We start from the raw sequence: 27,048 nt of genomic DNA, 5'->3' as shown, positions 1-27,048 counted from the left end.
CCTTTCTTTTTGATCCAGATATATTTTACTTCTCATGTGTGCAGCACTTTTTAGATTTTCTTATGGCTGCGTCCCGTGTTTTTAAATATCTCCTTCTCCAAGCCCACTCTTCAGCTCTCCCTGCTTTGCATGCATCAGTCTAGTACCTGTGTGGGATTCTGATATGGAGCAGCGCAGCAGAACGACAGGAGTGGGCGAGTAGGAAGAGATTTATAAAGCTTTAAACACTATCGGGTCCATATTAAGTCACGAGTTGTCCAGGTAAGTTACAAAATACATTTTTAAAAAGGCTTTTATAAAAATGCATCATTTCCAAAATCCAGTGATCCGATGGCAGTGCTCACTTCCTGCAATGTGTTTAACATTAAATAAAGGGCTGTGGTCCCTCTTCAAGAGAAACGAGAATGATTTTTGGAAGTACGTTGCTTCTGCCCCCACCCCACCCTCCTTTCTAGAAATAAACACCCTGTCCAGCCTAAAATGTGGCAGTTCCCGTGCTCTGCCCGCCTCCTCTGCCTAGAGCCCCACCTCGTCCAGGAAGAAATAGGGCTCTTCTATCTCTCGCAGGGGGTCCCGTAGGAAGCCGAACATGAAATCCTGAACGTGCTCGAGATTGGTAGCCCAGAGCTCCTGTGCAGACAGAACAGAGACATCGTGAGGACACCGACGACGGCAATTAGCAAATCAAATCTTTATTCGTAGCCCACCTTTCCTAAAATGGCAGGAGGTTTAGTATACAAAAACATCTCCTAAAATTATACAACAACAGTATTAAGCATCTAAAATCATCAAATCAAGTTGATAAGATGTTACGACTCCACTTGAGGGGAAGCGGAGTGGGGAGGGGCACAATGCTGGGGTGAAGGCAGGAATGGCACAAATCCCAGCATCCAGGGATTTCGCCAACTTAAAAATAAACAAACAAACAAACAAACAAACAATTGGGTTTAGTGCTTTGTCACCCTTTATATAATAATTCAACCAGCTTCAGCACATCTCCCATTTACCGAGTGCAGCCTGATCTGTATTTAGAGTTTCTGACAGGGTAAGGTTGGAAAGGAAGACGCTCTTATAGTTATCAGAGCACATCTGAGGAAAGCAAGACACCGCGGAGGTAAAGTGAGATTCCCAAGGCTGCGGAGAAGGAGTCAGTGGGAGAGCGAGTGGTATTTCTAATTCACAAGGGTCAGGAGCTTTCTGGTCACTTGCATGGCCCCGGCTCCAGGGATGTTATTTACTGTAACTCACCTCCTGATTTTCTAACAGAAACGCCTGGAACTCCAGCAGTGACACTTTACATAAGTCCGGTCTCTCCCCTCCCCTAAGGAGAAAAAAAAACAAAGGGAAAAAAAAAATCACCAGCCATCCCCCCTTTGCCTGTGATGTTCTTCGTCCACCTCCTCCCCAAAAGTACCAACGTTTCCCGATCAGAATACCAACACATTTGCCTGACTTGCAACTTCACCTGGGTTTGAATAAGATCTCCAGATGTGACTGTGGCTAACAGCTTATACCCTGCACCCCTTAAGAGATGCAGGAAAACCGAGAATCTCAGTGACCTTAGTGCTCAGGAAATGAGCCAGATTGGCAAGACTGGAAAGTGATGTCCTTCATATAGTCCCAGAGCTGGTATAGCACAGGCAGCGACAGTGCAAGCTACCCTTACCCATATACACACACATGCACTGCCCCACCACGGAACAGGTACAGACGTCAGCAGTGCAAGTTTCCCCTCATACACATGCATACACTGCCCTCATTACACAACAGGTACAGCGCGCACAGGCAACAGCAGTGCAAGTTTCCCCTCATACATGTGCATACACTGCCTCACTACACAACAGGTACAGCACACAGGCAACAGCAGTGCAAGCTTCCCTCATACATGTGCATACACTGCCCTCACTACACAACAGGTACAGCGCACAGGCAACAACAGTGCAAGCTTCCCTCACATACACTGCTCGACTGCATGGGCAATGATAATGCAATCTCCACATACACATCATATACTGCCCCCATCACAGATCTGGTGCAAAGCTTCCCTGCCATACTACCGTGCCTCGACTTACCCACTAACTCCCTAAAAGATAGAGGGACCACCTTTTAGGGGTGAGAGAGTAAATCATTCTCATGCCCGTGCTGTCACCGCTAGTGCCAATGTGTGTCAGATTGTGATGTGATTATTTCTAACTAAAGTAGATGCCTCTCCGCTGAGAGGTGACTACCAACTCGCTTCACATCGGCCCTCTAATGTCTCTCAGATGGGATGGACTTTTGGTCACTACCAGCCTAAAGTTGGGGTGACCTGCCAAAGTTAGTCCATGGTCAGATACTGCAAGAGAATGTAGAGACAGAAAGCCCATTTGCCTCAGTCCCTGCTGGACACAAAACACGGATGCTTTTACCTTTCAAGAAACGGAACATTCACCTGCAAGAGAAGAGAAAAGCAAGTGTTTAACTGTTTCTGTGAGTCTCTCCAGAAACACTCAGGGTGCTCCTCTGCCCAGGTCCAGCACACAGCGGCATTATAAACGCTCACTACTGTCACACAGGCCGGAAAGTTGCACGTCTAGAACAGCTGAGAGTCAGCAGTGTGCACCTCTGTTTCCGGTACACTGGGCTTTCTTCATACAACTTTAAAAGTGAGCAAAACTGCAGGACTCAGGAGGGACAAGCTAAAGGTTTGCTCCGCTTTTCCCTCCTTACCTCCGCCCACCCGACCGCCTTCCCACTGAACAACACAGGGCTCTGTTGATGAATAAGTTTGACGCAGACTTATAGCATGCAGCAGGCTCCTGGTTCTGCATTCTCTTTATTCCGTGGCCACCCTGGGATAGTCTCACAGCTCGGCAAGAGAGCGGAGCACTTTCAGTACCTGCTGCTGAATTCAAACCATCCGCTCAAGCAGGCTGATGCGCAGAACTAGAGAGGTTGTGCCTGATAACATTAAACTCTTATCAAGGACTGTGAAGGTTTGGTGAACCCAAAATGCTTTTGAATATGCAACGTATGCCACTGCTAAAAACAGAAAGCAAGAAGAATCCAATTTTCCTTTCCAAATGCCAGAATTATTAGGATTGGTACTGTACTGGGTCCCCATCCACATCTGCATGCAGCTCAAACTTCTCTTACTCGCCTACAAATGCATTCACTCTGCAGCTCCTCACTTCCCTCAAGTCACTCTTATCTGTGCCCTTCTCCTCCATCCCCAGCTCTCATCTCTGTGCCTTCTGCCTTGCTGTATCATACACCTGGACCAGACTCCCTGAGTTGGTGCATTTTTCTTGCCCTCTGGCCACATTCACATCCAGTCTAAATGCTCACCTTTATTTGAGGCTGCTTTTAACTCCTAGCTACTTTTCTACAATAGTTACACTCTGCATTGACTCTTGTTTGTCTTGCATGTTTGTTTTGACTGGATTACAAGCTCCCTGGAGCAGGGACTGTCTCATGTGAATCTGTACAGCACCAAGGACGTTAACTAGAATTTTATAAATAGTGCTGTTTGTCTCCTATTCTCATTCGGGTTTTTTTGGGGGTTTTTTTTTTTGAGTTTCCAAAATCATGAGGACACTTGGACACACGGAATCTGCTTTGCCCTTGTTTAACTTTTCCTAACAAATGCATTTCAGACTTCTAACCATATTCTTAGGCAACTGAAGACCTTTCATGTCTTCATGTCACACTTTTTCCCCAATTTTCAAAGCGAACGTCCAAGTGCTCATTCATGATGAAACTTGCCGCAGGTACATAGGGACCTGGGACATTCGCACCAGCCGTTCTGCCAGATACTTTTCTCAGGGCAAATAACACTCACAGAGTTGAAAGTGCGATCTGTGTTGTGTTATTTTCCTCTCTCCCTCCTCTTGATGTGGCTAAAAGTGCGCAAGTTGTGGGACTTTGCATGCACTTTTATAGCCATATTGAAGGAGGGTAGTTTGCAGCTGGCCGATGTATGCGCATAAATGGCTTTGCAAATTCGCCTCCCTGGATTTCTGATATATCTGGATCTCACTCTTTTAGAGAGAGAGGTATATTTGGATTTTTTTGTCCCACCCCAACCCATTAACATTGTGAAGTTTGCTGAGTGTATGTCTACAGAAAGAAACCAAAAGTAACAAACTCAGCTGATCCAGGGTCCTCTGAAACAGCACCGAAATCAAGATATTCCTTTAAGATAAAGTGGCTTCTTGTATGCTCTGCACTGTACACACATGCATGCACAGACAAACAGATAAACACAAATGTACACACACATTTATCTGGCAGTAAGAAACCCAAGTCCAGATCAAGGCTTAGTTAAGATACTTGAACAACATCCAGTACAGATGTTTCAGCAAACAGCTGTCTTGTCACTTCCACCCTAGAAGGTCCTCATTAGTGACACCCTCTGGCAGCTGCAGCCTGGTACAGGAGGCAATGGGAAGCCTCGAATTGGCTGGTGGCCCTTTCAGGAGTTCTCGTAACCAAAGAAAATGTGATCCTGTAGAGAATTTTCCTTAAAAACTGCACAGAAAAGGACACAGCAGCTATTACATGCACATGGAAGCAGATGGGAAAAAAATGGCTGTGTTAGCACAAGTGTGAATCTTGTGAACAGCAACACAAAGCTTTTAATGCCAAGGATGTGGAGACAAACTGCTCAAGAGTTTCATATTTGTGCTAATCCAACTGTTTTTGGATCACCTACAAAAATGCAGAACGTGTGTGTGTATGTACCCAAACGCAATTTATTTTTCTAACAATCATTTCCTAATTTGTATCTCCTTTCACATCTCTCGCCGCCCACCCCAAATATATTTAACACCTCCTCCTCTGCTGTTTGCAGCTCATGCTATCCTGAAACCTGCCCGGTTGTCTAAAGCTAAAATTGTTTGTCTGGTGTCAGGAGACAGCCAGCCTACAGACGGATCAGATACCAAACACAGCAGCAACACTGCAAGGGAAGACTGAAAGTGCCAGGATTTGTGAAGAAGCTGGAACACATGGGATCTGTGTGAATTTTAAGCTCAGCCGGGGAAAAAAAAAAAAAGAGTGGAGGAGGAGAGGGCTTACACTCTTCTGGGCACTGTACATCAAGCTTCGGTAAAGCTGAGCAAACCGGCCATAGGTGATATCTCCGTTTCTTTGTTCAACATCCTGAAGCAAAGAGAAGCCTTTTATTATGTCATCGATACCTTAAGAGCATACAAGAAGACAGAGAGGAGCAGCTGTCACTGCTAAAAAGAATGGGGAGGGGGGGAGAGAGAACCAGCCATGTCTGCCTCCAAGAGAAGGGAGGGAAGGGAGAGGAGCAGTCATATCCATTGATGAGAGAGGGAAGGGGAGGAAGAGGGGCAATCGTCTCCGCCACCGAGAAAGAAGGGGTATGGAGACGCCATCTCTGCCGCTGAGAGGGATGGAGAGAGAAGGGATTGGAGTAACCATCTCTGCCAAGAAAGAGAGGATGGGAGGAAAGTGAGCAATTGTCCCCACCCCCGAGAAAGGGAGGAGAGGGTGCAAAGCAGGCATCTCTGCTGTGGAGAGAGGAGGAGAGAGGGGAGGCAGAGAACAACTGTCTCTACTAGCAAGGGAGGGGTGGGGAGGGAAAGGAGGAAGAAAGAGAGCCATCTCTATCATAAAGAGAAGGGAGGGGAAGGAGCAGAGCAGCTGCCTTTGCACAGCATTGGACTGTGCCATGGAGACAGAGATAAAACTAAGAGACAGCAAAGAAAACAAAAAGATACTGAATGATGAGAGAGTAAGGAAAAGCAAAAAGGGAAGGAGAAGAGAAAATAAAAAATTTAAATAGAAAGGAAAAGACTAGAAAATAACAGAATGGAAAGAAAAAGGGGAGAATCAAGAGAAAAATGACAATACTGAAGGAAAATGAGGAAAGAAAAAAGATAAGAACTAAGAGAAAGAAGAAAAGAAAGAGGAGAAAAGGCAGCAAAAGGAAGGAAGGGAAAAGAAAAGCGTAAAAGGAAGATCCGAGCGGGTATTGCACATACTGTCAGTCTCTCCCGCAGGAACCGCATGTTCGGCACTCGGTAGTTGACCTGAGATAACATGCTCTTCAAATCCTTTGCTGAAATCCTACAGCAAAACAAAAAAAAGGGAGAACAGATTTATCAGGTGCAAGCTGAGCAGTCGCCCTCCATGCAACTCACAGCAGAGAAGCAGCAGACCTGGAGCCCCATTAACGCCCCCCCCCCCCCCCCCCCCCGGCGGGCAGGGCTGGAGTGTGCCGCTAAGGTAGCTCTCACATCTCAGGGACGGAGGGAGAGAGCCAAGCACCGCTCCTACAAGCAGACAAGACAGAGTTCACGATGCATCGCCTGGCATTCTGGGTGAGCAGGGCCCAGCAGTGCAGTACACTCTGTATTAAGAGTGCTCTCAGGACAGGTGAAGTCACAGTAGAGGCAATCATCGTTCAGTGTTTACTCATCGTGCGCTAATTTGCCAAATAAGATCTACATACATGGAATGGGTGAAATCACCCGGTAATGGAGGAGGGTACATCTGTTATGGTTTTTCAGTAGAGACTACACCCTCTGGTATTCCAGATGTTCCCCTATCAGCGCAGCACGCACATCATGATATTCTGGTTGTTCCAGCAGGACCAGTGGGTTGTGTACAGCTGTTGTCACATTGGTAAAATGTCCACAGCATAGTATTTCAGCTGCTGCAGCAGCAATGCTCATACCCTGTTATCATCAAGAACTTAAATTCACTCAAAATCTTTTCAGCCTCCAGAAGGCAAACAGTGGAAAACCCCCAAATAGAGTATTAAAGCAAAATTTGACAAAAAAAAAAAAAAAAAAAGAGAAAATACTCATCATGGTCAGGAAAAAAAAATTTTGGAGTGCGGAGGAGTCACCATTTGTGCTAGTCATTCCTCCCACAGACAAGCCATGAACGTCTTAGTCACCCAAACCCAGAAGTATCTTGTTTGTCCCTGGCTGCCTTCAGATCTCAACACCTGCAGGAGATCAACACAAGTCCAGGCCTGAGCACTGTGATAGTCACACAGCTCCCAATACTTCCTATGAAAAGCAAATGGACCCATGCCGGGTCAGGCCAAGGTCCATTGAGCCCATTGAGTATCCTATCTCCAACAGTGGCCAATCCAGATCACAAGCATATCCTCAATACTTGACCTATTTCTTGATTCTCCCTCCCAGGGATAAGCGCTGGCTTTCCCAAGTCCACCTGGCTAACAACTGTTTATGGACTTTTCCTTCAGGAACTTATCCAATCCTCTTTTGAACCCCACTGTGTTAATTGCCTTGACCACATCATCTGGCCACAGATTCCATAGCTTGATTGTACACTGAGTGAAAAAATGCTTCCTATAATCTGTAGGTTTCTAGTTTCATGGAGTGTCCCCTAGTCCTAATGTTATTTGGAAGGTTAAATAACCATTCAGTATTTAACTGTCCATCCCAGTCATGATTTTATAAATCTCAATCATATCCCCTCTCACTCATCTCTTTTCCAGGCTAAATAGCCCTAGTCTGTTTCACCTTCTTCCATAAGGGAGCTTTTCTATCCCCTTTGTCGCCCTTTTCTATATTGTTTTGCCTTTTTTGACACGAGGCGATTAGAATTGCACACAATACTCAAGGTGGATCAATATAAAGGTATTATGATATTCTCAGTTGTGTTCTCTATGCCTTTCTGAATAGTTCCTAACCTTCTAGTTGCCTTTTGGATCACTGCTGCACACAGAGCTGAAGATTTCAAAGGTACTGACCACAAGGACGCCAAAGTGACTCCTAACTAGGACTGTGCATTCATTTCTAACCAATGCTAAAAATGCAACAAATGAGGCCATTTTTGGTTCATTCTGAATGGAATGAACCAAAAATAACCTCCGACGAAAATATTCAAAATGTTTTGGTATTTTTCTATTCATGGCATACATAAAAGAAAAAAAAATTATATATATATATATCATATATATATACCATATATATATATATATATATATATATATATATATATATATATATACACACCATATATACTGAGACTTAGGTCTAGCACGGGACCTAAGTCTCAGTACTGGCCCAGGCAATTTTTGGCTGGGAAGGCCCAGTCAGAGCCACTGGAGGCCCAATTTTATATTTATATATATATATTTATATATATATATATATATATATATATATATATATATATATATATATATATTGCCTGGGCCAGTACTGAGACTTAGGTCCCGTGCTAGACCCCGCTCCCTCCGGGCTCAAATCCCAGCACCAACTTACCCCATTTCTCAGGTCGGACTTCTAAAATGGCAGGAATAAGGCCTAGTTGCTCCTGCTCTGGTCCCGGAGCATTAAAAATGGTGCCGTCTGCCTGGAGGACAGCACTGAAGTTAATTCACTTCAGCACCTTCCACCGACATGGCCACACATCAAAACGGTGCTGGCTGAGCCCTGGAGGAAAGCACGGAAGTGGCATTACTTTGGCACTGTACGTCAGGCAGACGGCACCATTTTTAAAGTGCTGGGATTAGAGCAGGAATGACTAGGCCTTGGTGGCTCCAGCCTGGAATCTGCGAGGGCAGGAGCAGCTCCAGAAAGAGAAAGTCCCTGGGGAGGAGGGAGAATCAAAATTAAAAGAGGAGCCGAGCCTGCCAATGAAGGGACGCTAACATGCTGGTGAGGGATGGGAATCAGTGAAGGGGGTGGGTGAACCAAATCCACAGAGGAGGGGCAGCCGGATAAGGAGGGGCGAGGAAGAACCTGCTGGGGAGTGGAGGGATGGGAAGAGGAACTCCCACATAGGGAGTGGCATTGGAAGAGGGGTATTAAACTGCTTTCCCACAATATATAAACTTCTAATTAAGCCCGTGCAGGGAGAGGAGAATTGTTTATTTATTTATTATTTTTTATGTGCCGACATTTGATCTGAGATATCACAATCTGTTTACATTCAGATACTGTAGGTATTTCCCTATACCCAGAGGGCTTACAATCAAATTTTGTACCTGAGGCAATGGAGGGCAAAGTGGGATTTGAACCCTGGTCTCCTGGTTCATAGCCCACTGCTCTCACCACCAGGCTATTCCTAGTGGTTAGAGGAGGAGGAGGAAGAGATTAGGAGAATGAGAGGAAAGGAGAGATTGGGGAGGACAGAGGAAGAGACTGGCGTGGATGGGTGGAGATAAGAGCAGGAGGGAGGAGACTGGTGGGAGGGCTTCGTAGGCTTTTGGTTTGGCCACAGGAGTCTCTTCCCCATTACCTCCTTCTCTCTTGACATTTAAATGCAGACTTACCATTAACACTCACACCTTACTCTGCTTTTTTTCCTCTCGTTTTTGCTGGGAGCACTGTAATTGCTGTTGAGCTCAGCACCCCCCAATCATTTTCAAAAGTTGGCTCCTTTCCTGCAAAACCTTTGTCCTACTTGACTCTCTGCCACCCCTCCATCAATTTTCTCTGCCCTGTCACGTCGATACAATTTGTACCCTGGTACTGGTGTCCCACTGGTCATCCCTCTGTCACCAGGTCGCTGAGATGCCTCTTATGTTGATGTCTTCCTTACTGCCATACATTCCAACTATTAGTCTTATTTTTCAGACTTCTAGCATTCGCATGCAGACATTTTAAAGTAGGTCTGTTTGTATTTCTATTTTTATATGAACCCACAACCTGCTTATTATCATCTGACACAGGCAGTCGTTATCATCTGCCTGCACTGTATTTAAATAAATCTGGGCTTTTTCAGCTTTTACAACCACCTCTCTAGCCAGTCATTCTAACTTCCCTCTACATCATGCGCTGCTGAGCGACTGTCTGCTTTCCCCCATGGACTGGGCTTAAAAGCTGCTTTATCTCCTTTTAGAGTCAGTGCCAGCGGCCTGGTTCCCCTCTGGCTAGGGCAAGACCCACCCTGGGCTAGGCTCCCTCTTCCCCAGGTCCTAACAAATCTAAAGCCCTCTTCCATGAACCATGGCCGGTTGGCCTAAAGTTAGGTCTAAACTTGCTACTTACCTGGATATCAGAGATATCCAGGTAAGAATCACACCTTAGGGGAAAAAAAAAGGTCACAGGCCACCTGTCCTGATGCCCACCCCCCTCCAGCACATGTATGTACCTCCATCCCCCCCACCACATGTATGTACCTCCATCCCCCCTTTGGCTGCCCCCACAAGCCGACCCAGACATTTAAAACTGGGAAAGTTTAAAATTTTCATCTGACGATTGCCGCAGGAGCAGGCCTCCTTCCCCCCCGCTAAACATACTTTAACTATACCCTCCCACCCACTCATTACTTCCCAAAGTGATCCCCTCTTCTCAGCGATCCTGGCCGCTTGCAGCGCAAAGTAGGCCATTACCTACGTTATCGCTTCCAGCGTTGTTACCTGGGAGTTACTGCCCGCCTAGCTCAGCCACACCTCCCCTGAGGGGTCACAGTTACGCCATGGCGACAGCACGTAGGCTAGGGTTAGGGCCCATGACCGGCAGGTTCTGCTAGGAGCACTGCTGCTGAGGACAAGCGTTGCAGTGACTTGGAAGGCACATACAATGGGGGGAAAGCCACAAGGTCATTGCAAATGAAGGCAATGAAGCAGCAGGAGGGCACTGCCAGGTCAAAAAAAAAAAAAAAAAAGGCTCAAGTTCCATGACAGATCCGGCTCCATTAAAGGGAGCTGGTAACATTTTCCCCACTTTCATTGTACTCTGCCGCTTGAATTTTTTCTGGTGGTTCAAGCTCTTATTTGAATATTTTCTGGGACATTTTGGGTCCTAATGCATTTTCATGTTCTGTTAAATCTGCTCTCTGCTTCCCATCTCCCTTCTTTTTCCTCTGCCCACTTAACCCCTTTTCCTCACTGGTTCCTGTTTTCTCGCTGAAGCTGGGTATGTAGCCCTGCCACAAAAAAAAAAAAAAAGAGGCAAAAATCACCGTGCGACCATGGCAGTGCCACCCCAGGGTTTGAAATACAGATTTTCGGGGTCAGGTTAGGCTCCTCCGCTGCAGCTCACTCAGTTTCCTCCTGCTGGGGTTTCCGAGCTTGCCGCACTCCAGCAGAGGACAGGTGGCTTTATCAAGGCGCTGCAGAGATGACCCTGCTCGCTTTAACTCACCTGGCCAGATCCCCGCCAGAGACAGAAAGCATGCGCAGTTATGTTCCCCCCCCCAAAAAAAATATTCTCATTTTCTGACATTCTCGGTGTTTCAATGTACACTGGAGTTTGTTATTTCAGTTGTAAGGATAATATTTACTGTGGTAGAGACAGCAGACTGTCTCCCTTTCATTTTCTTCTTGGTTTTTTTGGTTGGTAATGTTGTAATTTGTTGCTTTTTCTTACACAAGGTTGTTTAGACTTCCCTCGATAGTCAAAACTCTGAAATGTCTTGGTTAGTATACCGTATATTATAAAAACAGAGCAAATGCTAACCAGTTGTAAGATTTACACTAAGCTATATCTGCGTCTGGCGAAAAACCCTTCTTGTAGGTCTTCCTCTGTTGCCCCAGTCGAATCCCCTTGTAGAACTTGCTGTTGCTAAACACTCATTTTTAAACAAACAAAAAAAAAATTTATTTAATATATAGTCCGCTTTTTCCAAGTAAACTTGTCCATTGCAGATTACAATAAAACACACAAGTTTAGAACATACAAAAAAACATTACAAACAAAATAAAATCAGACCACAATCAATATTAGAGTAAAAAACACTCTAGATGTAAGTTTACTGACAAAATAAGAGATTTCAGTTTCTTTCTAAATTTTAGATCGTCCTTTCCAGCCCCCTCCATTCAAAGATTTCCATAACAGTAGACCTTTGAAGGAAAACAATCTGCTTTGTGTCGTTTGCAGTTTATAATTTTTTTAATTCATAACAGCAAGCAAATTATGATCAGAGGCTCGCTATAGTACAGCAAGTTAATAGTGATTTTAATTCATTTGCAACTTCACCATATACTTCCTTCTGAATGAATGTTTAAAAACGTAGTCTTAATTGGATGATGAAGCACTATCAAAAATTTTATTGTTTCTAAATGTAATTACCTCTTTGCTGGCTCTCCTGAAATCTGCCTTTTACTTTTTGTTTTGTTTGTGTGTGTGTGTGGGGGGGGGGGTCAGCCGTTGGGCTTCCAGCTCAATGGGAAGCAGCTACTTTTGGGTCTAAAAGCAACTGGTTTATAAAATCGCCCTCAGCTAGCCCAGCCACTGCGGCGACAGTCCCCGGCTCCTTTTGGAAAGCTGAAGGCATGCACCCATTGCAATGACGGAGACTTCACCTCCACAGCGACCCCAGCCTGGGGAAGCAGGGGCTGGGCCACAGAATCGAACCCGGTCTTCCCTAGGCCAGTGCCCAGCACCACCACTGAAGCGGCCCAATTTCTGTAACGTTTGATTTGCTAGTGGAGAGGCCACCAAAAATGCTTTTGGATTGTTTTCCCTGAGATTTGCCATCTTGGTTTCTTTGCGTTTCCTGCCATAAGGATTGTTGGGTAGGAGCGATGTCTAGGGTCGCCAACCTGGCCCCATTTGCTAACAGGGAAACCAGCTGATCAGGAAACTGGCCCATGCACGTGCCGCTTTTCTGCCAAGCACAGGTTCCCAAGACTGGCTGGGAAGCCCTCGCTCCTGCTCGCCGGGCCAGCAGACCTTTACATTTTCAAGCAGAAGCTGCTCACAGCCCAATCTCTGCGGCAGCTACAACAGAATAGACAGCGTCAGCACAGCTCTCTTTTTCAGAGCCCATTCCCTACCAGGACAGGGTGGAGCCTAGAAGCAGAGCACCTGCTGATTCTGCCCCTGACCCTGCAATGAGCAGGCTTGCAGCAGTTTCTGAAGGAAAATGTGAGGGTGGTTGGATAGGGGAGAAGGAGCAGGGGCATTCTGGGCTATTAGACAGCAGCAGACCCGAAGGCCAATCCTCGCTGGATTTCTCCCTCCACAGAAGTGGCATTGCCAATGGGGGGGGGGAACACGTGATTACAAGTGCCCCTCCCCTGAAAAATGGCTGGTCACCCTTTTGCCACCCTTTCCGTGCAGCAGTGCCAACCGAGAATAGGAAAGGGCAAACGAGTGTTTGTACATGTTTGTGATGTGACCACAGAAGCAGCAACCACACACAGAATGCAGGCCCAGGGTCTGGGAGCCACTGTGCACCCCAGCACCTCCAGAAGCCCTGCCCCTTGCATGGGTTTCCTAGGTAAGAAGCAGCCTGTGTCAAGGGGGTGGGGACCACTGCAGGTTCTGGAGAGCGCAGCAGCTTGAAGACGCTGCACCTGCTTTCTTGCACTTGGCGTCACTGTAGATTAGCCGGGTAACAGAGGAGGACACAGGCCAGGAAAGGATGCACAGGAAAGCGGCTGGATAGAAATGCCAGGTCGGAAAGTGGGTGGACGAGAGAAAGGCTGGGAAGAAAGGGAGGGGGGGGTGCTGAGAGGAGAAAGAAGGGGACAGAGAGAGGAAAGATGCTGGAAGAGAGACAGAAGCAGGGCTGGTGCTTCCATTAGGCAAATTAGGAAGTTGCCTAGAGCACCAAGCTTTTGGGGATGGTAAAGTCCTGCCAGCATGAGGTCCAGAGTGATGTTGGACCAGAGCCAATACCACCAGAGAAGAAGGGCATAGTGTGCTGGAGCTCCTGCCCCAGTAGTTAATTTGGGGTGTGGGGTCTGTGCGAATGACCAAAAGGTTTGCCTAGGGCACAAAATAGTCTTGCACCAGCCCTAGAGAGAAGGAAGATGCTGGGCAGAGGTCGATGGTAGGGAAAAAGAGAAGGGAGCCTGATAGGTGAAGCAAACCCAGTGACAGGGAGGAGATGAATTCTATGAGTAGTAAAGAAGAGAAAAAAAAAGCAGAGAAGAGAAGAAATAAAGAGAAGGAGACCCTCGAAAAGGAGTTAGAGGCAGATCATAGAAAGGAAAGCAAGAAAAAAAAAAAGGACCAATGCAATTAGAAAAATAAAAATGACCAGACAACAGTTGAATAAGGCATTTTATTTTCACTGCAGTGATTGGAATAAAGTCAGCTTTGGGAATGTGCATTTCTTAATTTCAGTGCAGGAGAAAATGTATTTCTATTGCTTATTTCTGCAGGGTTGCTCTGCATATAGAATCTGGCTTCTTGAGGTTCCCATTTCAGTTTTTATCTGAACATTTAAATTTGTGGTCCCTGATTCTGTGCGACCAAGGTGAGGTATTCTGCTCGTGTATAAAGTCTATGTAAAGATCTGTTGCAGTTCAGCTTAGTGTGTTTTCCCCATAGGAGGTAGAGTGGTGTTCTAGGGTCCCATGTAATATTTACAGTGTTGCTTTTGCATAGGTAGGGCTGTTGCTGTTTGAGTCTTGGGAATTAGTGCTATTTTAGAATGACTGGCTTGCTAGATATATACTGAGCACAATATTCGAGGAGAGGTCACACCTGTACAGGGGCATAATCACTTCCTTTATTCTACATCTCCCTGTGGATCCCTGTCTCCCTCTGGCTCTAGCCACTGCCCCGTCACACTGTTTCACTATCTGTTTTAGGGAGCTCTGGAGGATATGTAGAGAATGGGGGTCTGGGAGACAGTTTACATGTTGGGTGGAGGGGGGCAGTTATTGACTGTAGAGGGGATGAGTAGGGGCAGGGCAAGAGAAGGACAGAGGGAAGAGCAGGTGGCAAGTTTCTCTCTTGCAAAAAGTAATGAGATAGTGCTGTGGGATGTATTTTAACTTCATCAGCTAAAACCTCCTGCAGGAAAAGGGGAATGGAGTTGACATCAGGCAGGCACGTAAGTACGGTTTGGGTGTACTGTCAGGGCGCCAGGAAGAGCAGTGGCTGCAGGTAATTGCTAGCAGTGCAGCGGTTGAGCTTCAGAGGAAACAGCTCTCTGATTCTGATGGGACCAAGAGAGATGCATCTTGGGACACATCCTGGGAGAGAGAAGGTGGTAAGACAGGATCAGCATAATTTTTCTAAGCCTCAGTGAGTAACTATTAGTTTTGCCCAATAGTTCCTCATTTCTTCATTTTTTCCAGCTCAGTCAGCAGCAGTGCTGGGGTCCTGGTGCCATAAGTCTTCATTCACAACTACCTAGGAATCTTTCCTCTATTTTAATGGGCCCATCCACTGTCCCTACTCTGATCATTGGCGCAACGGGTCTGAGGCTGGGGGACATGAGCCAGGGCTCCTTCCAGAACCCTGTAATCAAGGGGGTTTAAATCCGGCCAGCAGGTGTCACACTTGATGACCATGACTGCCTCACACCCTCCCCCAAGGGGGCTGTGCTTTCTCTGCAGCACCCCAGCTGACCCGAGACCTGACCTGAGGATCAAACTGGGGACCTTGGTAGTGGGCAGTGCTATCTCTGATCAACTAGACCAGCCCTGAAAGGAAACAACTTAAAAGTAAATGTCTAGCAGAAAGCACTCGGCCACTCTCCCCCTCTTTTCATGACTTCTAACTCGGTTAAGGAGCACAGTGTGTAAAACCTGTGCACATGGTACTGCCCCTTTAATAAATAACCAGTAACTTTATAGCACTGAAAATGTTTCAGATAGCTGGGCTGCAGCAAAGACAACTGCTGGAGCCTGGCTGCGGGCCAGCGCCACTGAAATATCCCTGGCAGCTTCTCCAGAATCATGACGGCTCCATCCAGGCAGAGTGTGCACGATTCCTGAAAGCAGGGATCCACGCTCCAGGGCCAAGACCACTTCCACCCTCTCAGAGCGCTTTTTAAAAAGCTTTTAGTAATGCAGCTATATTAATTTCAGCTTACGATACTTCACGTTTATGGAAAAACCTTTCATCCAAAATGATAAAGAACAAAAAGTGGCAGCTAGGGCAGGATAGCATTTACTGTCCTCATCTCGTTAAGGTTTCTGGGAAGCCAGGAACTCTTCTGACCCCCTTCATGCACCCACCCCAACCATCTCCTCCCCCCACCTTTGCTCCCTGAAATCTAAAGCTTTCACGGTCCTGTGACTGAGACCGTAGCGTGCAGGGAACCCCCTCGTCCCTGCTGGCACAAACCAAGAGCCTGACGAGCTGGCACAGAGGATTCTGCAGCCCCGGCAGCTGACTGCTTGCTCCTCTACGGTTGAGCCCTTTGCTGACTCTCCTCCCACAGCAGCATGGACAGGATCCAGGAGTCCTGGAAAAACAGAAAAACTAAAACCATCTTACCAAAACGCTAGTGCCATCTTTTTCTCATGAATATGTTTGTTTTTTTTTTTTTTATTTATTTATTTATTTCCAACATATGTAGAAATAAAAAGGTGAACTAGCCTGGCAGCCAAGTTACTTTTTCCAAAATTAAAACCAAGTCAAACTGTGTGGGGTACAAAGGATAATTATTTAAATTCTCACCGCCTCCTAAATCCTAAATTACTCTTGCATAAATACAAATCCCCGTGCCCTCTGCAATGCATTGGCACTTTTCTAACTTGGCTGAGCGGAGGGCAGGTGGCTAGAGGTGACAGAGAAGGGACATTAGTGCAAGTCCTGACCTCTGAGAGCCTGTACACACACAGGAGGGTTTGACGAGCCCCCAGAGCTGAGTCTGGGCAGCACCTGCAGATACCTACTAGGAATTAACGATGCACAAAACTCTAAATCTTTTCCAATGGAAAGGAAGCTGTAACGCTAGGAGACACGATATGAGACTCCAAGGGAGAAGACTCCGGCGCAACGGCAGGAAATATTTCTTCCCAAAAGAGGGGGGGGGGGGGGGGGGGGGATGGACAAGAACAGAAACAAAATTCAACAGGGCAAGGGACAAAAGACAGAGGATCCCTACTGGCTAGAGAATGGAAATGAAGAAATGGGATAACTTTACTGTTACTCCTAGAGTTTACAGTTCTGCTCGGGGGAAGCCTGCCTGGAGTGGCAGTTGCTTAAAAACCTTCTGGGTAGACTGGATGCAGCATTTTGGCCTTCTTCTGCCGTCCTTCCCTAGGTTACCAGCACCCGCAGCTTGCTGTAACAGCTTCAGCCTAAGACCTTGTACTTAGTCAGAGGGTGCCCCCTTTATTGCACCTCTCAAACAACTCACACCGTGCTACGGCCAAAAACCGCAACAGAACGACAATTTCTGATAAACTGACTAGGAAGTCACCTGAGTTTCAGCTGCATTTTCCTTGCCTTCTGTTTCCTTTACCATGACACACAAGTAAACAGAAAGTGTTAGTACGTGTGTGCTTTTTTTTTACACCCCCATAATACCTCTCCCCCCTCTCCCCGGCCCTCAACTGTCACCTTGCACATCCAACACCCACAGGCAACTCTCAAAAAAGAAAATTCACCTAAAAGAACTGGAAAAAAGTACGAAGACACTTGATTTAATAGACCACACATCTGAAGCTTTTCCTACCTTAAATAGATGACTTGAAAAAAACATATATTAAGACTCTACTTTAACCGTATCTCACTGTAAATACCCCAGCGGAAACATGTAAAGCCATAACCCAATCTTTGCTACAAGAACATTCTATTTTATACCATCAGAAGCAGGTTTTATTTAATAAGAGTCCCTCAAGGAATCTCCAATTGATTGGTTTACCGGATAAGACAGAAGGAGAGAGTTCTCGGGTTTTTTTCTTCTTCTTCAGGGAAAGAATCTGTGCCTTGTTAGCCAAGGTTTTGGTTCAGGAATTTGATCATAAATAGGTCAGTTGTCAAAATGTTCTGCACATATTTTACTGCCAATGCAGCAAGGAGTTTTGCACACAACAATGTGCGGAAAGGTTAGTGCCCTCTTATGCCAATGCCATGCTATTGCCAGAACCCACAGTTTTCTGCAGCAAATGTCTCAAATTTGCATAATTTTGCATGTATTTGCAATTTAAATAACATTGGGAGGGTTACTTTATAAAAATGAAGTCCTGTTCTGATATTTCTGTGACCAGTTTTATTTGGTTCTTTATTCGAGGAAAAGGGATCTGGGAATGACAGGGAGAGGATACCTTAGAAGAGGGAAAGGGGATCTTACAGGAGGGAATCAGAGATGAGGGATGGAGAAGGATGGAGGAATCATGAAGGATAAGGAAACTGAAAGGGAGGGAAGAGGAATCAGGAAGGAGAAGGAGGAAAGATCAGGGATAGGGAGGTGAGAAGAAAGAGTATTGAGGCTGGGGATGGAAGAGAAGTAGGGAAGACTGAGATGAGGAAGAGGAAAGAGAGGGAGGACAAGGGTTGGGGATAGAGGTTCTGGGGAAGGGCAGGAGAGAGAAGTGTCCCTACCTTCTCTCTTTCTCCCCACCCATGGCTCTCTCTCTGGCCTCTTCCTTGATACCACACACACCTTTATTTCCCAACCCTTCTGTCACACTATTCTATAACTCCCATCCCATTTTACACAATGCCCCAGTCTCTCTGTCATAACTTCCTTCCCCCAGATCTCTTCCTCCTCGAGACGCTGTGCTGAGCACCAAGCTTCCAGGAGGGAGTGGGGAAAGGAGCCTGCGCACAGGATCCTTCAGTGCCCTGTAAGAGCCGAGAGAGGGCACAACAACAACTCATCGGTAAGCCCATGGGAGGTTGGGGCGATGAGGGGGGACCAGAGGAAGGAAGTCTATTCTCAGGCCTGGGGAGGCTGCCGGTGTCCCCTTGTCTGCATCTCTGGGGTCCTTAGCAAGCAGCATAGAATGGGCAGGAGGGACACGGGGACAACCCTCCCCCGATCTTCCTGGTGCTGATTACTGCGGCAAGAAGAAGAGAGAGTGTCAATGCATAGGCCATCTCTTCTTCTGCTGCTCGGGCCCCACTGCTGTTTTCAATCACACGGGGCACTGTACATAACTGGACCTGGTGACAGAGAAGGAGGAGAACACAGCCCATATGCTGCCACCCTCCTCTTCTTGCCAGTGATCACTGGAAGGGAAGGGGGAAACCTGGAAGGGGATTGTGGAGAGTAAGTTTATAAGACATGCAGCCATAGCACCACCACCCTTCACCCTACCCAACTGGATCTGGCTTCCTGAACTCTTGTGGCAATTCTGCAGGGACCAGCGGAGGGGGCAGATTGTGTGGCCCTTCCCATAGTTATGGGATCAAAGGAGAACAGGAATCATAGCTATTATCCCCCCAGTGCAGAGAAATGCACTGGCTTAACTTGTGATTTCTTAATGCTGGAAACTTAACTCCTAGTCATTCTGCCCAGAAAACTGTTTATGTGCATAACCCATTGGTCCTGAGTCCATCTGGCTACACGCTAGGAAAGGGACAATAAATTTTGAAGACTTGGCATCTTTTAGATATAAATCAGGGTGAGGTGGCAAATTTTCTAGCGTGAGCTGCAGACAAACTCAGCTACATTTCCTAGTTAGGGAGAAGAAGTGATAACCTGCAGACGGTTAAGCTTGTATGGCTGACAGCTGGGAGATACCCACAGCAAGAACAATGTAGCCAGGGTAACCGGGTAAGCCAATTGCTCCTCATCTACCCACATCTGCTAGTTACTAAACAGAAAGAGTATGAAGCAGTAAAAACAAAGAACATTAAATAAATACAATAAAAAATCAAACAAATATGATCTAAATGCATTAACTTACTTGTCCTCTCTATTGCGATCCAACGAGTAAAATTGTTTTCGGAGCCACCTGCAAAAGGGGAATTTACAGCGAGATGGTGAGAATTTATTATCCCTGCCCTCCTATTATAAGGAAACAGATGTCTTGTCAGTTTCTGGGTGACACAGTGGAGCCCTGCAGCCATCTACAGCATAAATCGCACATTACTACAATTACACACAACATGCACTAGAACAGTCACACCATGCAGCCATGCTCCAAGCTGAGAAACTATTTGGCAGAGATGTGGGGAAGGCAATTTTTAAAGACATTCCAGCCAGGTAACAATGGAGTTACCCAGCTAGACTGCCCTGGTGGAACACTGCCCCCTCAGTATTTATTTATTTATTTAAAAACTTTTATATACCGGTATTAGTATGCATACATCATACCGGTTTACAATGTAACTTTAAAGGTAGAAATTACAATGAACAGGGAGGGCGAACAAGGAGGAGTATACAAAGAGCAGGAGGTGGAGGAATTAAAGCAATAAATAAAAACTGCAACGGACTATTTACAGGAATATACAAGGCGTAGGCAAGATACTTGCAGAAGTCGGTGTACTTAATCAGGGTAGGCTTGTCGGAAGACAAGCCTACCCTGATTAAGTAGGGAAAAGGGACCATCCCGGGTGGGAAGGTGTTTAGACAGGGGAGGAGCAAACAATTGCATACATTTGATTTTCAATCATCTAGAAGGAGGTCCATAAGTTAGCCAGCTAAATTAATATTTGGGCACATATCTGGCTAATAAGTTAAGTGACTAGAATTTAGCCGGCTAAGTTAGCAGCATAACTGGGAGGAGCTGAGTTAGCCGACTATGTTAATCAGCTGACTCCAATTCAGAGATGGCCGAATGACTTGGCTGGTTAAGTCTGGTCAGGCCACAGAGCTATCCTAAAGTTAGAGGATAGCTGGCTATACACAATAGGGCGGTTTCACTGCTGAAAGTTAGCCAGATAAGTTTATCCAGCTAACCTTGCTAGCTGGGCCTTGTCTGTCTGAACATGGACCTCATGTTTTGCCTCTATTCCACGCCACCCACAGATATTGCAGGTGCAAAGTGCACGACTACTCCCTCTGTAAAGATGAGCTTCCCAGCCACGAGCCAGTCAACATTCCACTTCTCATACACAGACTTCCTTCTTTTGCTTTATTACTTTGTTTTTATAAATGTTATGTCTGCAATTGTATTTATTTAGAACTCTCTCCTATCTGACAATAAATATCCCAGGGCAGTAGCTCTGCAGCCGACATTCAGAAGCAGTAATATCCTCGTGACAAGCAGAAGTGTGCAGAGAAACGGGTCATTGAAGCTGAACTGCCTCATATAGCCACAGAGCAGGTACAGCACACGCAGCACAACACACACACAATCAGCAATCTTGCTTAACCACACATTCTACTGCACCATAGAACAGGGAGCAGCAATGCAGGTTTCCCCTTCCCCCATTGTCCCATCACAGAGCAGGCACAGCACAGGCAGTGCAATCCTGCTTAACACACACACAGCAGCAGTACAATCTCTCTCTCTCTCTACACTGCCCTGCCAATACTATTACTATTGTACTTACCATTTCTATAAGACAAACACAGTGCTTCACAGACTCATAAAATAGAGACAGTCCCGACTTAAAGCTTACAATGTACAATTACCTGCCCCTTGGGGAGAGGTTGTACCTGTGTGCCCGGTATAACGAGATCCTGGCTCTCTGAGAAAGCAGATTTCCTTACCTGTAACAGGTGTTCTCCGAGAACAGCAGGATGTTAGTCCTTACACAGGGTGACATCATCGGATGGAGCCCCAGTCCAGAACTTTGATCTGAAGGATTCTAGAACTTTCAAACATGCCCTACTGAGCATGTGCAGCTGTAGTTCTCACCCTGCCCCCTAAGCAGGGTCTCTCAGTCCATGATATAGCTCATACAGAGAGAAACCAACTCCCAGGGGAGGTGGCTGGGTTACCTGAGGACTAATATCCTGCCGCTCTCAGATAACACCTGTTACAGGTAAGCAACTCTTTCTCCAAGGACAAGTAGGATGGTAGCGCTCACACATGGGTGATGCCCAAACAATAGGCAGTCCAAATAGGACAAAGCGGGAAACTGCACAGTGCTGAAAGCACCACCTGTCTTCCTTTTGCCTGTGAGGCAGCCGACCCACAAAGGGATCTAGGTGGGAAAGGTGTTGGGTTCTACAAAAAGAAAACCCTAGAACAGACAGATATGAAACTCCCATGCACAGCAGAGATGCAAGTGCCAGCAAGACGTACTCCACATCACGGAAAACATTACAAGCAGGTTTCGGATCAGTAAACCCTGACAACAGTAGGTCTAGAACCTCCTGTATGTAGGAAAAAAGTCTAGATATGTAAACAAGAGAAGGATTCTAGGACGAAGGCTGCACAGTTTCCTTCAGGCAACCGAAAACCCAGCTGAGGCCAGAGAGCTCCCCAGAAAGAAACCACACTCCACTGGCATCTGAAGGACAAAATGCATCTGCAGAAGTGTGCCCACGTTTGGCTGATAGGCACAATGGGCAGAAGAACCCAAAGCAAATCTTGGAAGCAGAATCAACAGCAGCAGGATCTGTGACGGACCCTACGTGCCAAAGCACCAGACATAGCTGACCATGCAGAACAGCATCAAGAGTTTCAGGGGATGAAAGGCAATCTCTGAATGGCATCGCTAGCCCAAACCCCCGAGCAGGGAGATAAGTTAGGCCTGAAGCTCACCCACACTGCACCCTGTCAAGGGCAGGGCTATCCATCCTGTCTACAGGATAGTTCAAGTAGAAAGGAAGACACTTTGGACAACCTAGTCAAGTGAGAAAAGCCAAAGGAAGTATTGGCCAGAACTTGGCAAAAATATAGGGAGAATGGTGTATCTTTCCCTGCAGGAATACATTAAAATCTACCATGAATGCCCCAGCTTTTCTTCCCTTCCCCTTGACATTCCAATTGGAAGTCGGAAGGAGCAAAGAACACAAGGAGGCAGACCGCTGGATTGCAGGGGTAAGAACAAGTCGCTAGATTGTATCTCTCAATCCCAAGTGAATAACTCACTGCCGATTCCAGTAGGGAGTTACCCACCGAGATAGAGCCCTCAGCCTGCTTGGAACAGCTAAAACTGAGGGCGAATCCCCCAGGGAAGAAATCCAGAAACACTCCACCAAGAGACAGGAAGCTGGGGTGCCACAAGTGCAAACCCCTGTCAAATAGGATTTCTTCACCAACCTAGAAATTCTAAGGGTACCAAGGCAAGGGCGATCTTGGAACAGAGTGCCCACGAATCTGGCTTAGGTATTAATACCTCCACCATGATTACATATACTTCTCCCCCAAGGAAGCACACAGTCCAGTAAACGGAACAATTATTGCATGAACCTGGACTCCCCTGTCCACAGACAGGGTTATCTCTAAAATGGGCACATATAGCTTGCAAACCACTGCAACCAAAGAGTAGCACCTCTGTTACTGGGTCCCTCAACTCCCTCAGCCATGGATATGGCAATAGATTGAAAGGCATGCTTGCCAATTAGATGGACTAGAACCCTCCTCACTGAGGTAGGGTACCACAGGTGAGTGACTGGCAATAGTGGTCTTCCATGAAAAATGCCATTGAGTTCAGCAGATATCAAAAGGTGACTCCTGAATGGGAGTAACCCCTGATCTTCACTGGGAAGCTACCCCAAAGAGGAGACTCCTAATATGATAGAAAGACTGAATCTGGAATGGCTCCCGTGCGAACTAGACCTGCTGTGCCTTAGGACAACCTCAGGAGAGTGCTGCCGCCTGAACGGCTCTCGGATCCCACAAGGAACAGAGAGCAACAGTCAGAAGCGGCGATATCCCTTCTCTGGGAAACTGAAAACAAAGGACACCCACTGTAGGGGTGGACAACCAGGCATCCAGAAAGGGACCCATAAGGGTCACCCTGAAAATCCAGTCATTATCTCCCCTTCCTGAAGCATAGGAATGCAACGGGAATCAGGTTTTTCGGGATCGTGAGGCCCTTTTAACTCTCCAGCTGAGAGTTGAGTTATAGGTCACTGATCGCTGAGGTTCAAAAGCGACCAATCTGCCACTTGCAGCCACCTTCAGATGGGGTAGGCCACCACAGTAATCAAGGGAGGGACCCCAGCAAAAAACAGTCCAATGACTGCCGCTGCTGTCTCCCGGTCCTGGCCTACAAAGAGATGCAACAATTCAAAGGAATCGAGGCTCCAGTTTAGCGATAAACCTGCAATGGATGGACCCCCTTGAGACTTCCCCACAAAGGGGATTTCTAACACGGGAGGGGGGTCAAAAGATATATTCCTCTTCTGAGGAAGGAGAAGACTCCTGACATTAACCTCCTGGTATCCACTCCCATAGGAATTTGACCACAGATGCAGTCTTAGGTCACAATCTGTTGTGCTTGCCACGAGGGAAACACCCACACATCCATATAGTAGTGGGCAATTGGAAGAATAGTCCCCCTCCGCTATAAAAGCACACTGACTAGTACTCATACATTGGCATCACACACCTACGAACCCACTCGCTGTGCTTGTGGGTAGAATCCCATGGCACAGCAAGGACCGAGCACCACGCTGCCAAAAAGCAATCACAGAGTGTGAGATGGTACCTTCCTCGCCAGTTACAGAACAGACAAGGAGGCAGATACCTTGACGAGATGATGGTAGAACTCTGGCCTGGCTGTGTACTGCACAGAAAGGGAGAATTCCACCTGCAAGTGCCGGAGCTGCTCCACTGTCACACCAACTCCCAATGGAGTGAATAAGAACAGTGTGACGACAGCTCCCCAGTTTCACTGGGGCTCTGAATATGGCATGGTGGTGGGTGGCATTCCATGGATTTGCCCCCACGGTACCTCCAGTACCTGATAACACTTCACGAGGCTGGACACAGCTCTTGAAGTTGCGTCGGGAATGGTTGACCATTGTATCTCTCATGAAATGGCAGCAGCAATGTCCATGACGACCGATAGTGCCCCTGGTGTTCTGCAGTCATGTCCTGCAGCATCTGATCATGTTCACCAGCGCCCTTCCATGGTGATGGCACCCGCAGGGCCCAGAGCACTCTTGTGCTCACCGATGACAGATCGCATCAATGGTATCAAACGATGTTGCACCCAGGGCTTCGACTGCATTTGACTGTGTCTTGATCAGTTAAACAGTATATAGCGCCATCCCCAGCGCCAAAAGGCACCTGTGGACATCAATAGCCCAGCGGCACCGATAGAGACCCCAATGCCTGAAGGCATTGAGGATGCCAGGGGCACCTGCAGGCAGAGGCTCTGCTGCCCCAACATGCCTCATCGGTGCACACAAAGGAACCAATGTCTGCCAGCGCCATTGACTGCTCCCCTCAGCTCACTTTTACTTTCAAGGGCATCGATGCTGCAAGTGCCTTGAGTAGATGGCGAACCCAGAGCTTGACAGCACCAAGTCCATCCAAGGCCAAAAACCCTGTCGCCTAAGGACTTCAGCAGCATTCGAAGGCTCTCAGGTCCTGGCAGGCGATGGCCTCGAGAGCGACTTAGGTGCTCAATGGCAATCCCAGTGACTCATTGATGATGCTAGACAAAGTTGAGAGCAGCAACAAATGGCATCGCTGGCTAACACGCCTGATGGCCTCCAATGGCATCAAGGGCATCGATAGTAGAGGTAGTTCCGAACCTAGATGGCCTTGAGGGCGGCCATGATCTCGAGGCGATGCACCTCGACAGCCAATGCATTCACCTTGATGGCCTCGAGGGCGTAGATGGCATCAATGGCCTCAAGGGCAACTGATGGCATTGAGGGGTACCATGGACTCGATGGCAGTCATGGTCCCCGACACTAGAGGTCAGTCTACTACTCCATCACATCAAGGCCCAAGGCACTCGATGGCTCCGGTGCATTTAGCGACCAAAGAAAAGAGAGGATCAATGAACACCACGAGTTCTTTTATTAAGCACAGAAAATATTAAAAGCCCGACTCAGGCCGAGTTTCGCTCATTGAGCTGCTTCAGGGGCTATTTTTCTATTGTTGATAAAAAGTCTCCATTCTTAATGTGCACCACAACTCTCTTTACATTTCACATCGACTACTGCTTCAGTTCAACAGCGATCAGTCGCGAATCACCGCCCCGACCATACAACTTACAGTCGGTCAGCGTTTCACCGGAAATTATTTCCGGTGCATTTAGTCCACAGATGCCTATGGTACAGAAGGCCCTTACGGCATCTAGGGCGCCTGGGCACCTCAATAGCATCAAGGGTGACCATGGCGCTCAGTGGCAGTCCTGGTCCCCAACACAGTCCTGACATCAATGTGCCAGATCATCGGTGCCCTAGTCACAGATGTCCGTAGGCAATCATAACTGGGCATGGCACTGAAGGTGCAGCAGCAAGCTGCTTGCCCAGGCTCCTGCTCACCCTCTCACAAGGAGACTGCACTGCCATCACAGGCAAGCAGGAGGGGAGGTTATGTTGTCCAGGGTCCCTGCCTGTGGAGACTAGTTCCTTTGAATGTGGGGAGGATGAGCTCTCCCCCCCCCCACCCAAAAGGAATGGTGTGGTCCTCAGTCTCTTCACTGTCTGAACCTCCATCAATACTGATCGATCAGTGAAATGACATGGAACTCCTGTCAGGGTAGAACTCAGACAAGTCCCCAAGCTCAACAGCCTACCCGGATCACCCATGGATTGCCTTCTGTCAGCCCTGCCAGACAGCGCGAGGAGAGGAGACATATCAAACTGCAGGTGCAGTATTTTTTTTTATTTAATAAGAGATAATATATTAGACTCTGCCAGGCTGCACAGTTAGTAAGGCCTGCCATGCAGCTGGCAGGCAGTGGAAAGAGGAGGAAAAAAAGGAAAAGAAAAAACTACTGTAAGGTAAGGGAAAGAAAAACAGCTGCAGATCTAGAAAAAAAATCACTGAGGAGAAAGCAAAGCTGTATACCATGACACAGATGGCTCCCGTGACCACACGACTCCACAGGAAAAAAAAAAAAAAAAAGACTGAGGGACTCTGCCTAGGGGCAGGGTGATAACTACAGCTGCACATGCTCAGTAGGGCATGTTTGAGAGTTCTAGAATCTTTGAGATCAAAGTTCTGGATCGGGGCTCCATCCAATGTCATCACCCTTGTCAGAGGACCATCATCCTGCTTGTCCTCGGAGAAAGAGTCTGATTTCTGGATGCCAGGGTGATAGACCAGGAGAGGCTGAGGCAGACAGAAAAGGTATACAGAGGAGACTTTCAGAGACATAGTACAGAGGGTCCCAAAGTCCAGTCTGGTAGCCCTTGTTCTGCTTTGGAGGAGCTAAGGTACCTGAAAGGAGACCATCAATTTGCAGTGGCAGGAGGTGATCCTGTAGCTAGGACCTGCCTTCCAGGTGATGTGTTATCTTATCCCATCGAGGATGTGTCTCCAGGACCAAGTGCCCAGGAGGAAAGAGTTAGGACTGTTATTGCTATGGGCAATTTGATCATTAGGAATATAGATGGGTGGCTGGCGGCTGCAAGGATCACTTAGTTATTTGCCTGCCT

The 27,048-nt window shown here is 47.1% G+C and overlaps 1 protein-coding gene across 3 annotated transcripts in view; it reads right to left on the bottom strand.

Moving 5' to 3' along the window:
* Positions 1 to 27,048, bottom strand: part of PLCG1 (phospholipase C gamma 1) — a 168,049-nt gene that overhangs the window by 69,092 nt on the left and 71,909 nt on the right. For all 3 annotated transcript variants that reach the window (XM_029611383.1, XM_029611381.1, XM_029611382.1), the window contains exons 4-9: positions 19,490 to 19,537; positions 5,994 to 6,078; positions 5,059 to 5,142; positions 2,409 to 2,431; positions 1,249 to 1,321; positions 529 to 630 (exon numbers count right to left, since the gene is read on the bottom strand). In XM_029611383.1, the coding sequence (XP_029467243.1) occupies positions 529 to 630; positions 1,249 to 1,321; positions 2,409 to 2,431; positions 5,059 to 5,142; positions 5,994 to 6,078; positions 19,490 to 19,537 (415 nt within the window). The remainder of the gene's footprint in view (positions 1 to 528; positions 631 to 1,248; positions 1,322 to 2,408; positions 2,432 to 5,058; positions 5,143 to 5,993; positions 6,079 to 19,489; positions 19,538 to 27,048) is intronic.

The sequence above is a fragment of the Rhinatrema bivittatum genome, chromosome 8 (genome assembly GCF_901001135.1).
Source record: "Rhinatrema bivittatum chromosome 8, aRhiBiv1.1, whole genome shotgun sequence".
Lineage (NCBI taxonomy): Eukaryota > Metazoa > Chordata > Amphibia > Gymnophiona > Rhinatrematidae > Rhinatrema > Rhinatrema bivittatum.
This window is presented reverse-complemented; position numbering and strand designations above follow the sequence as displayed.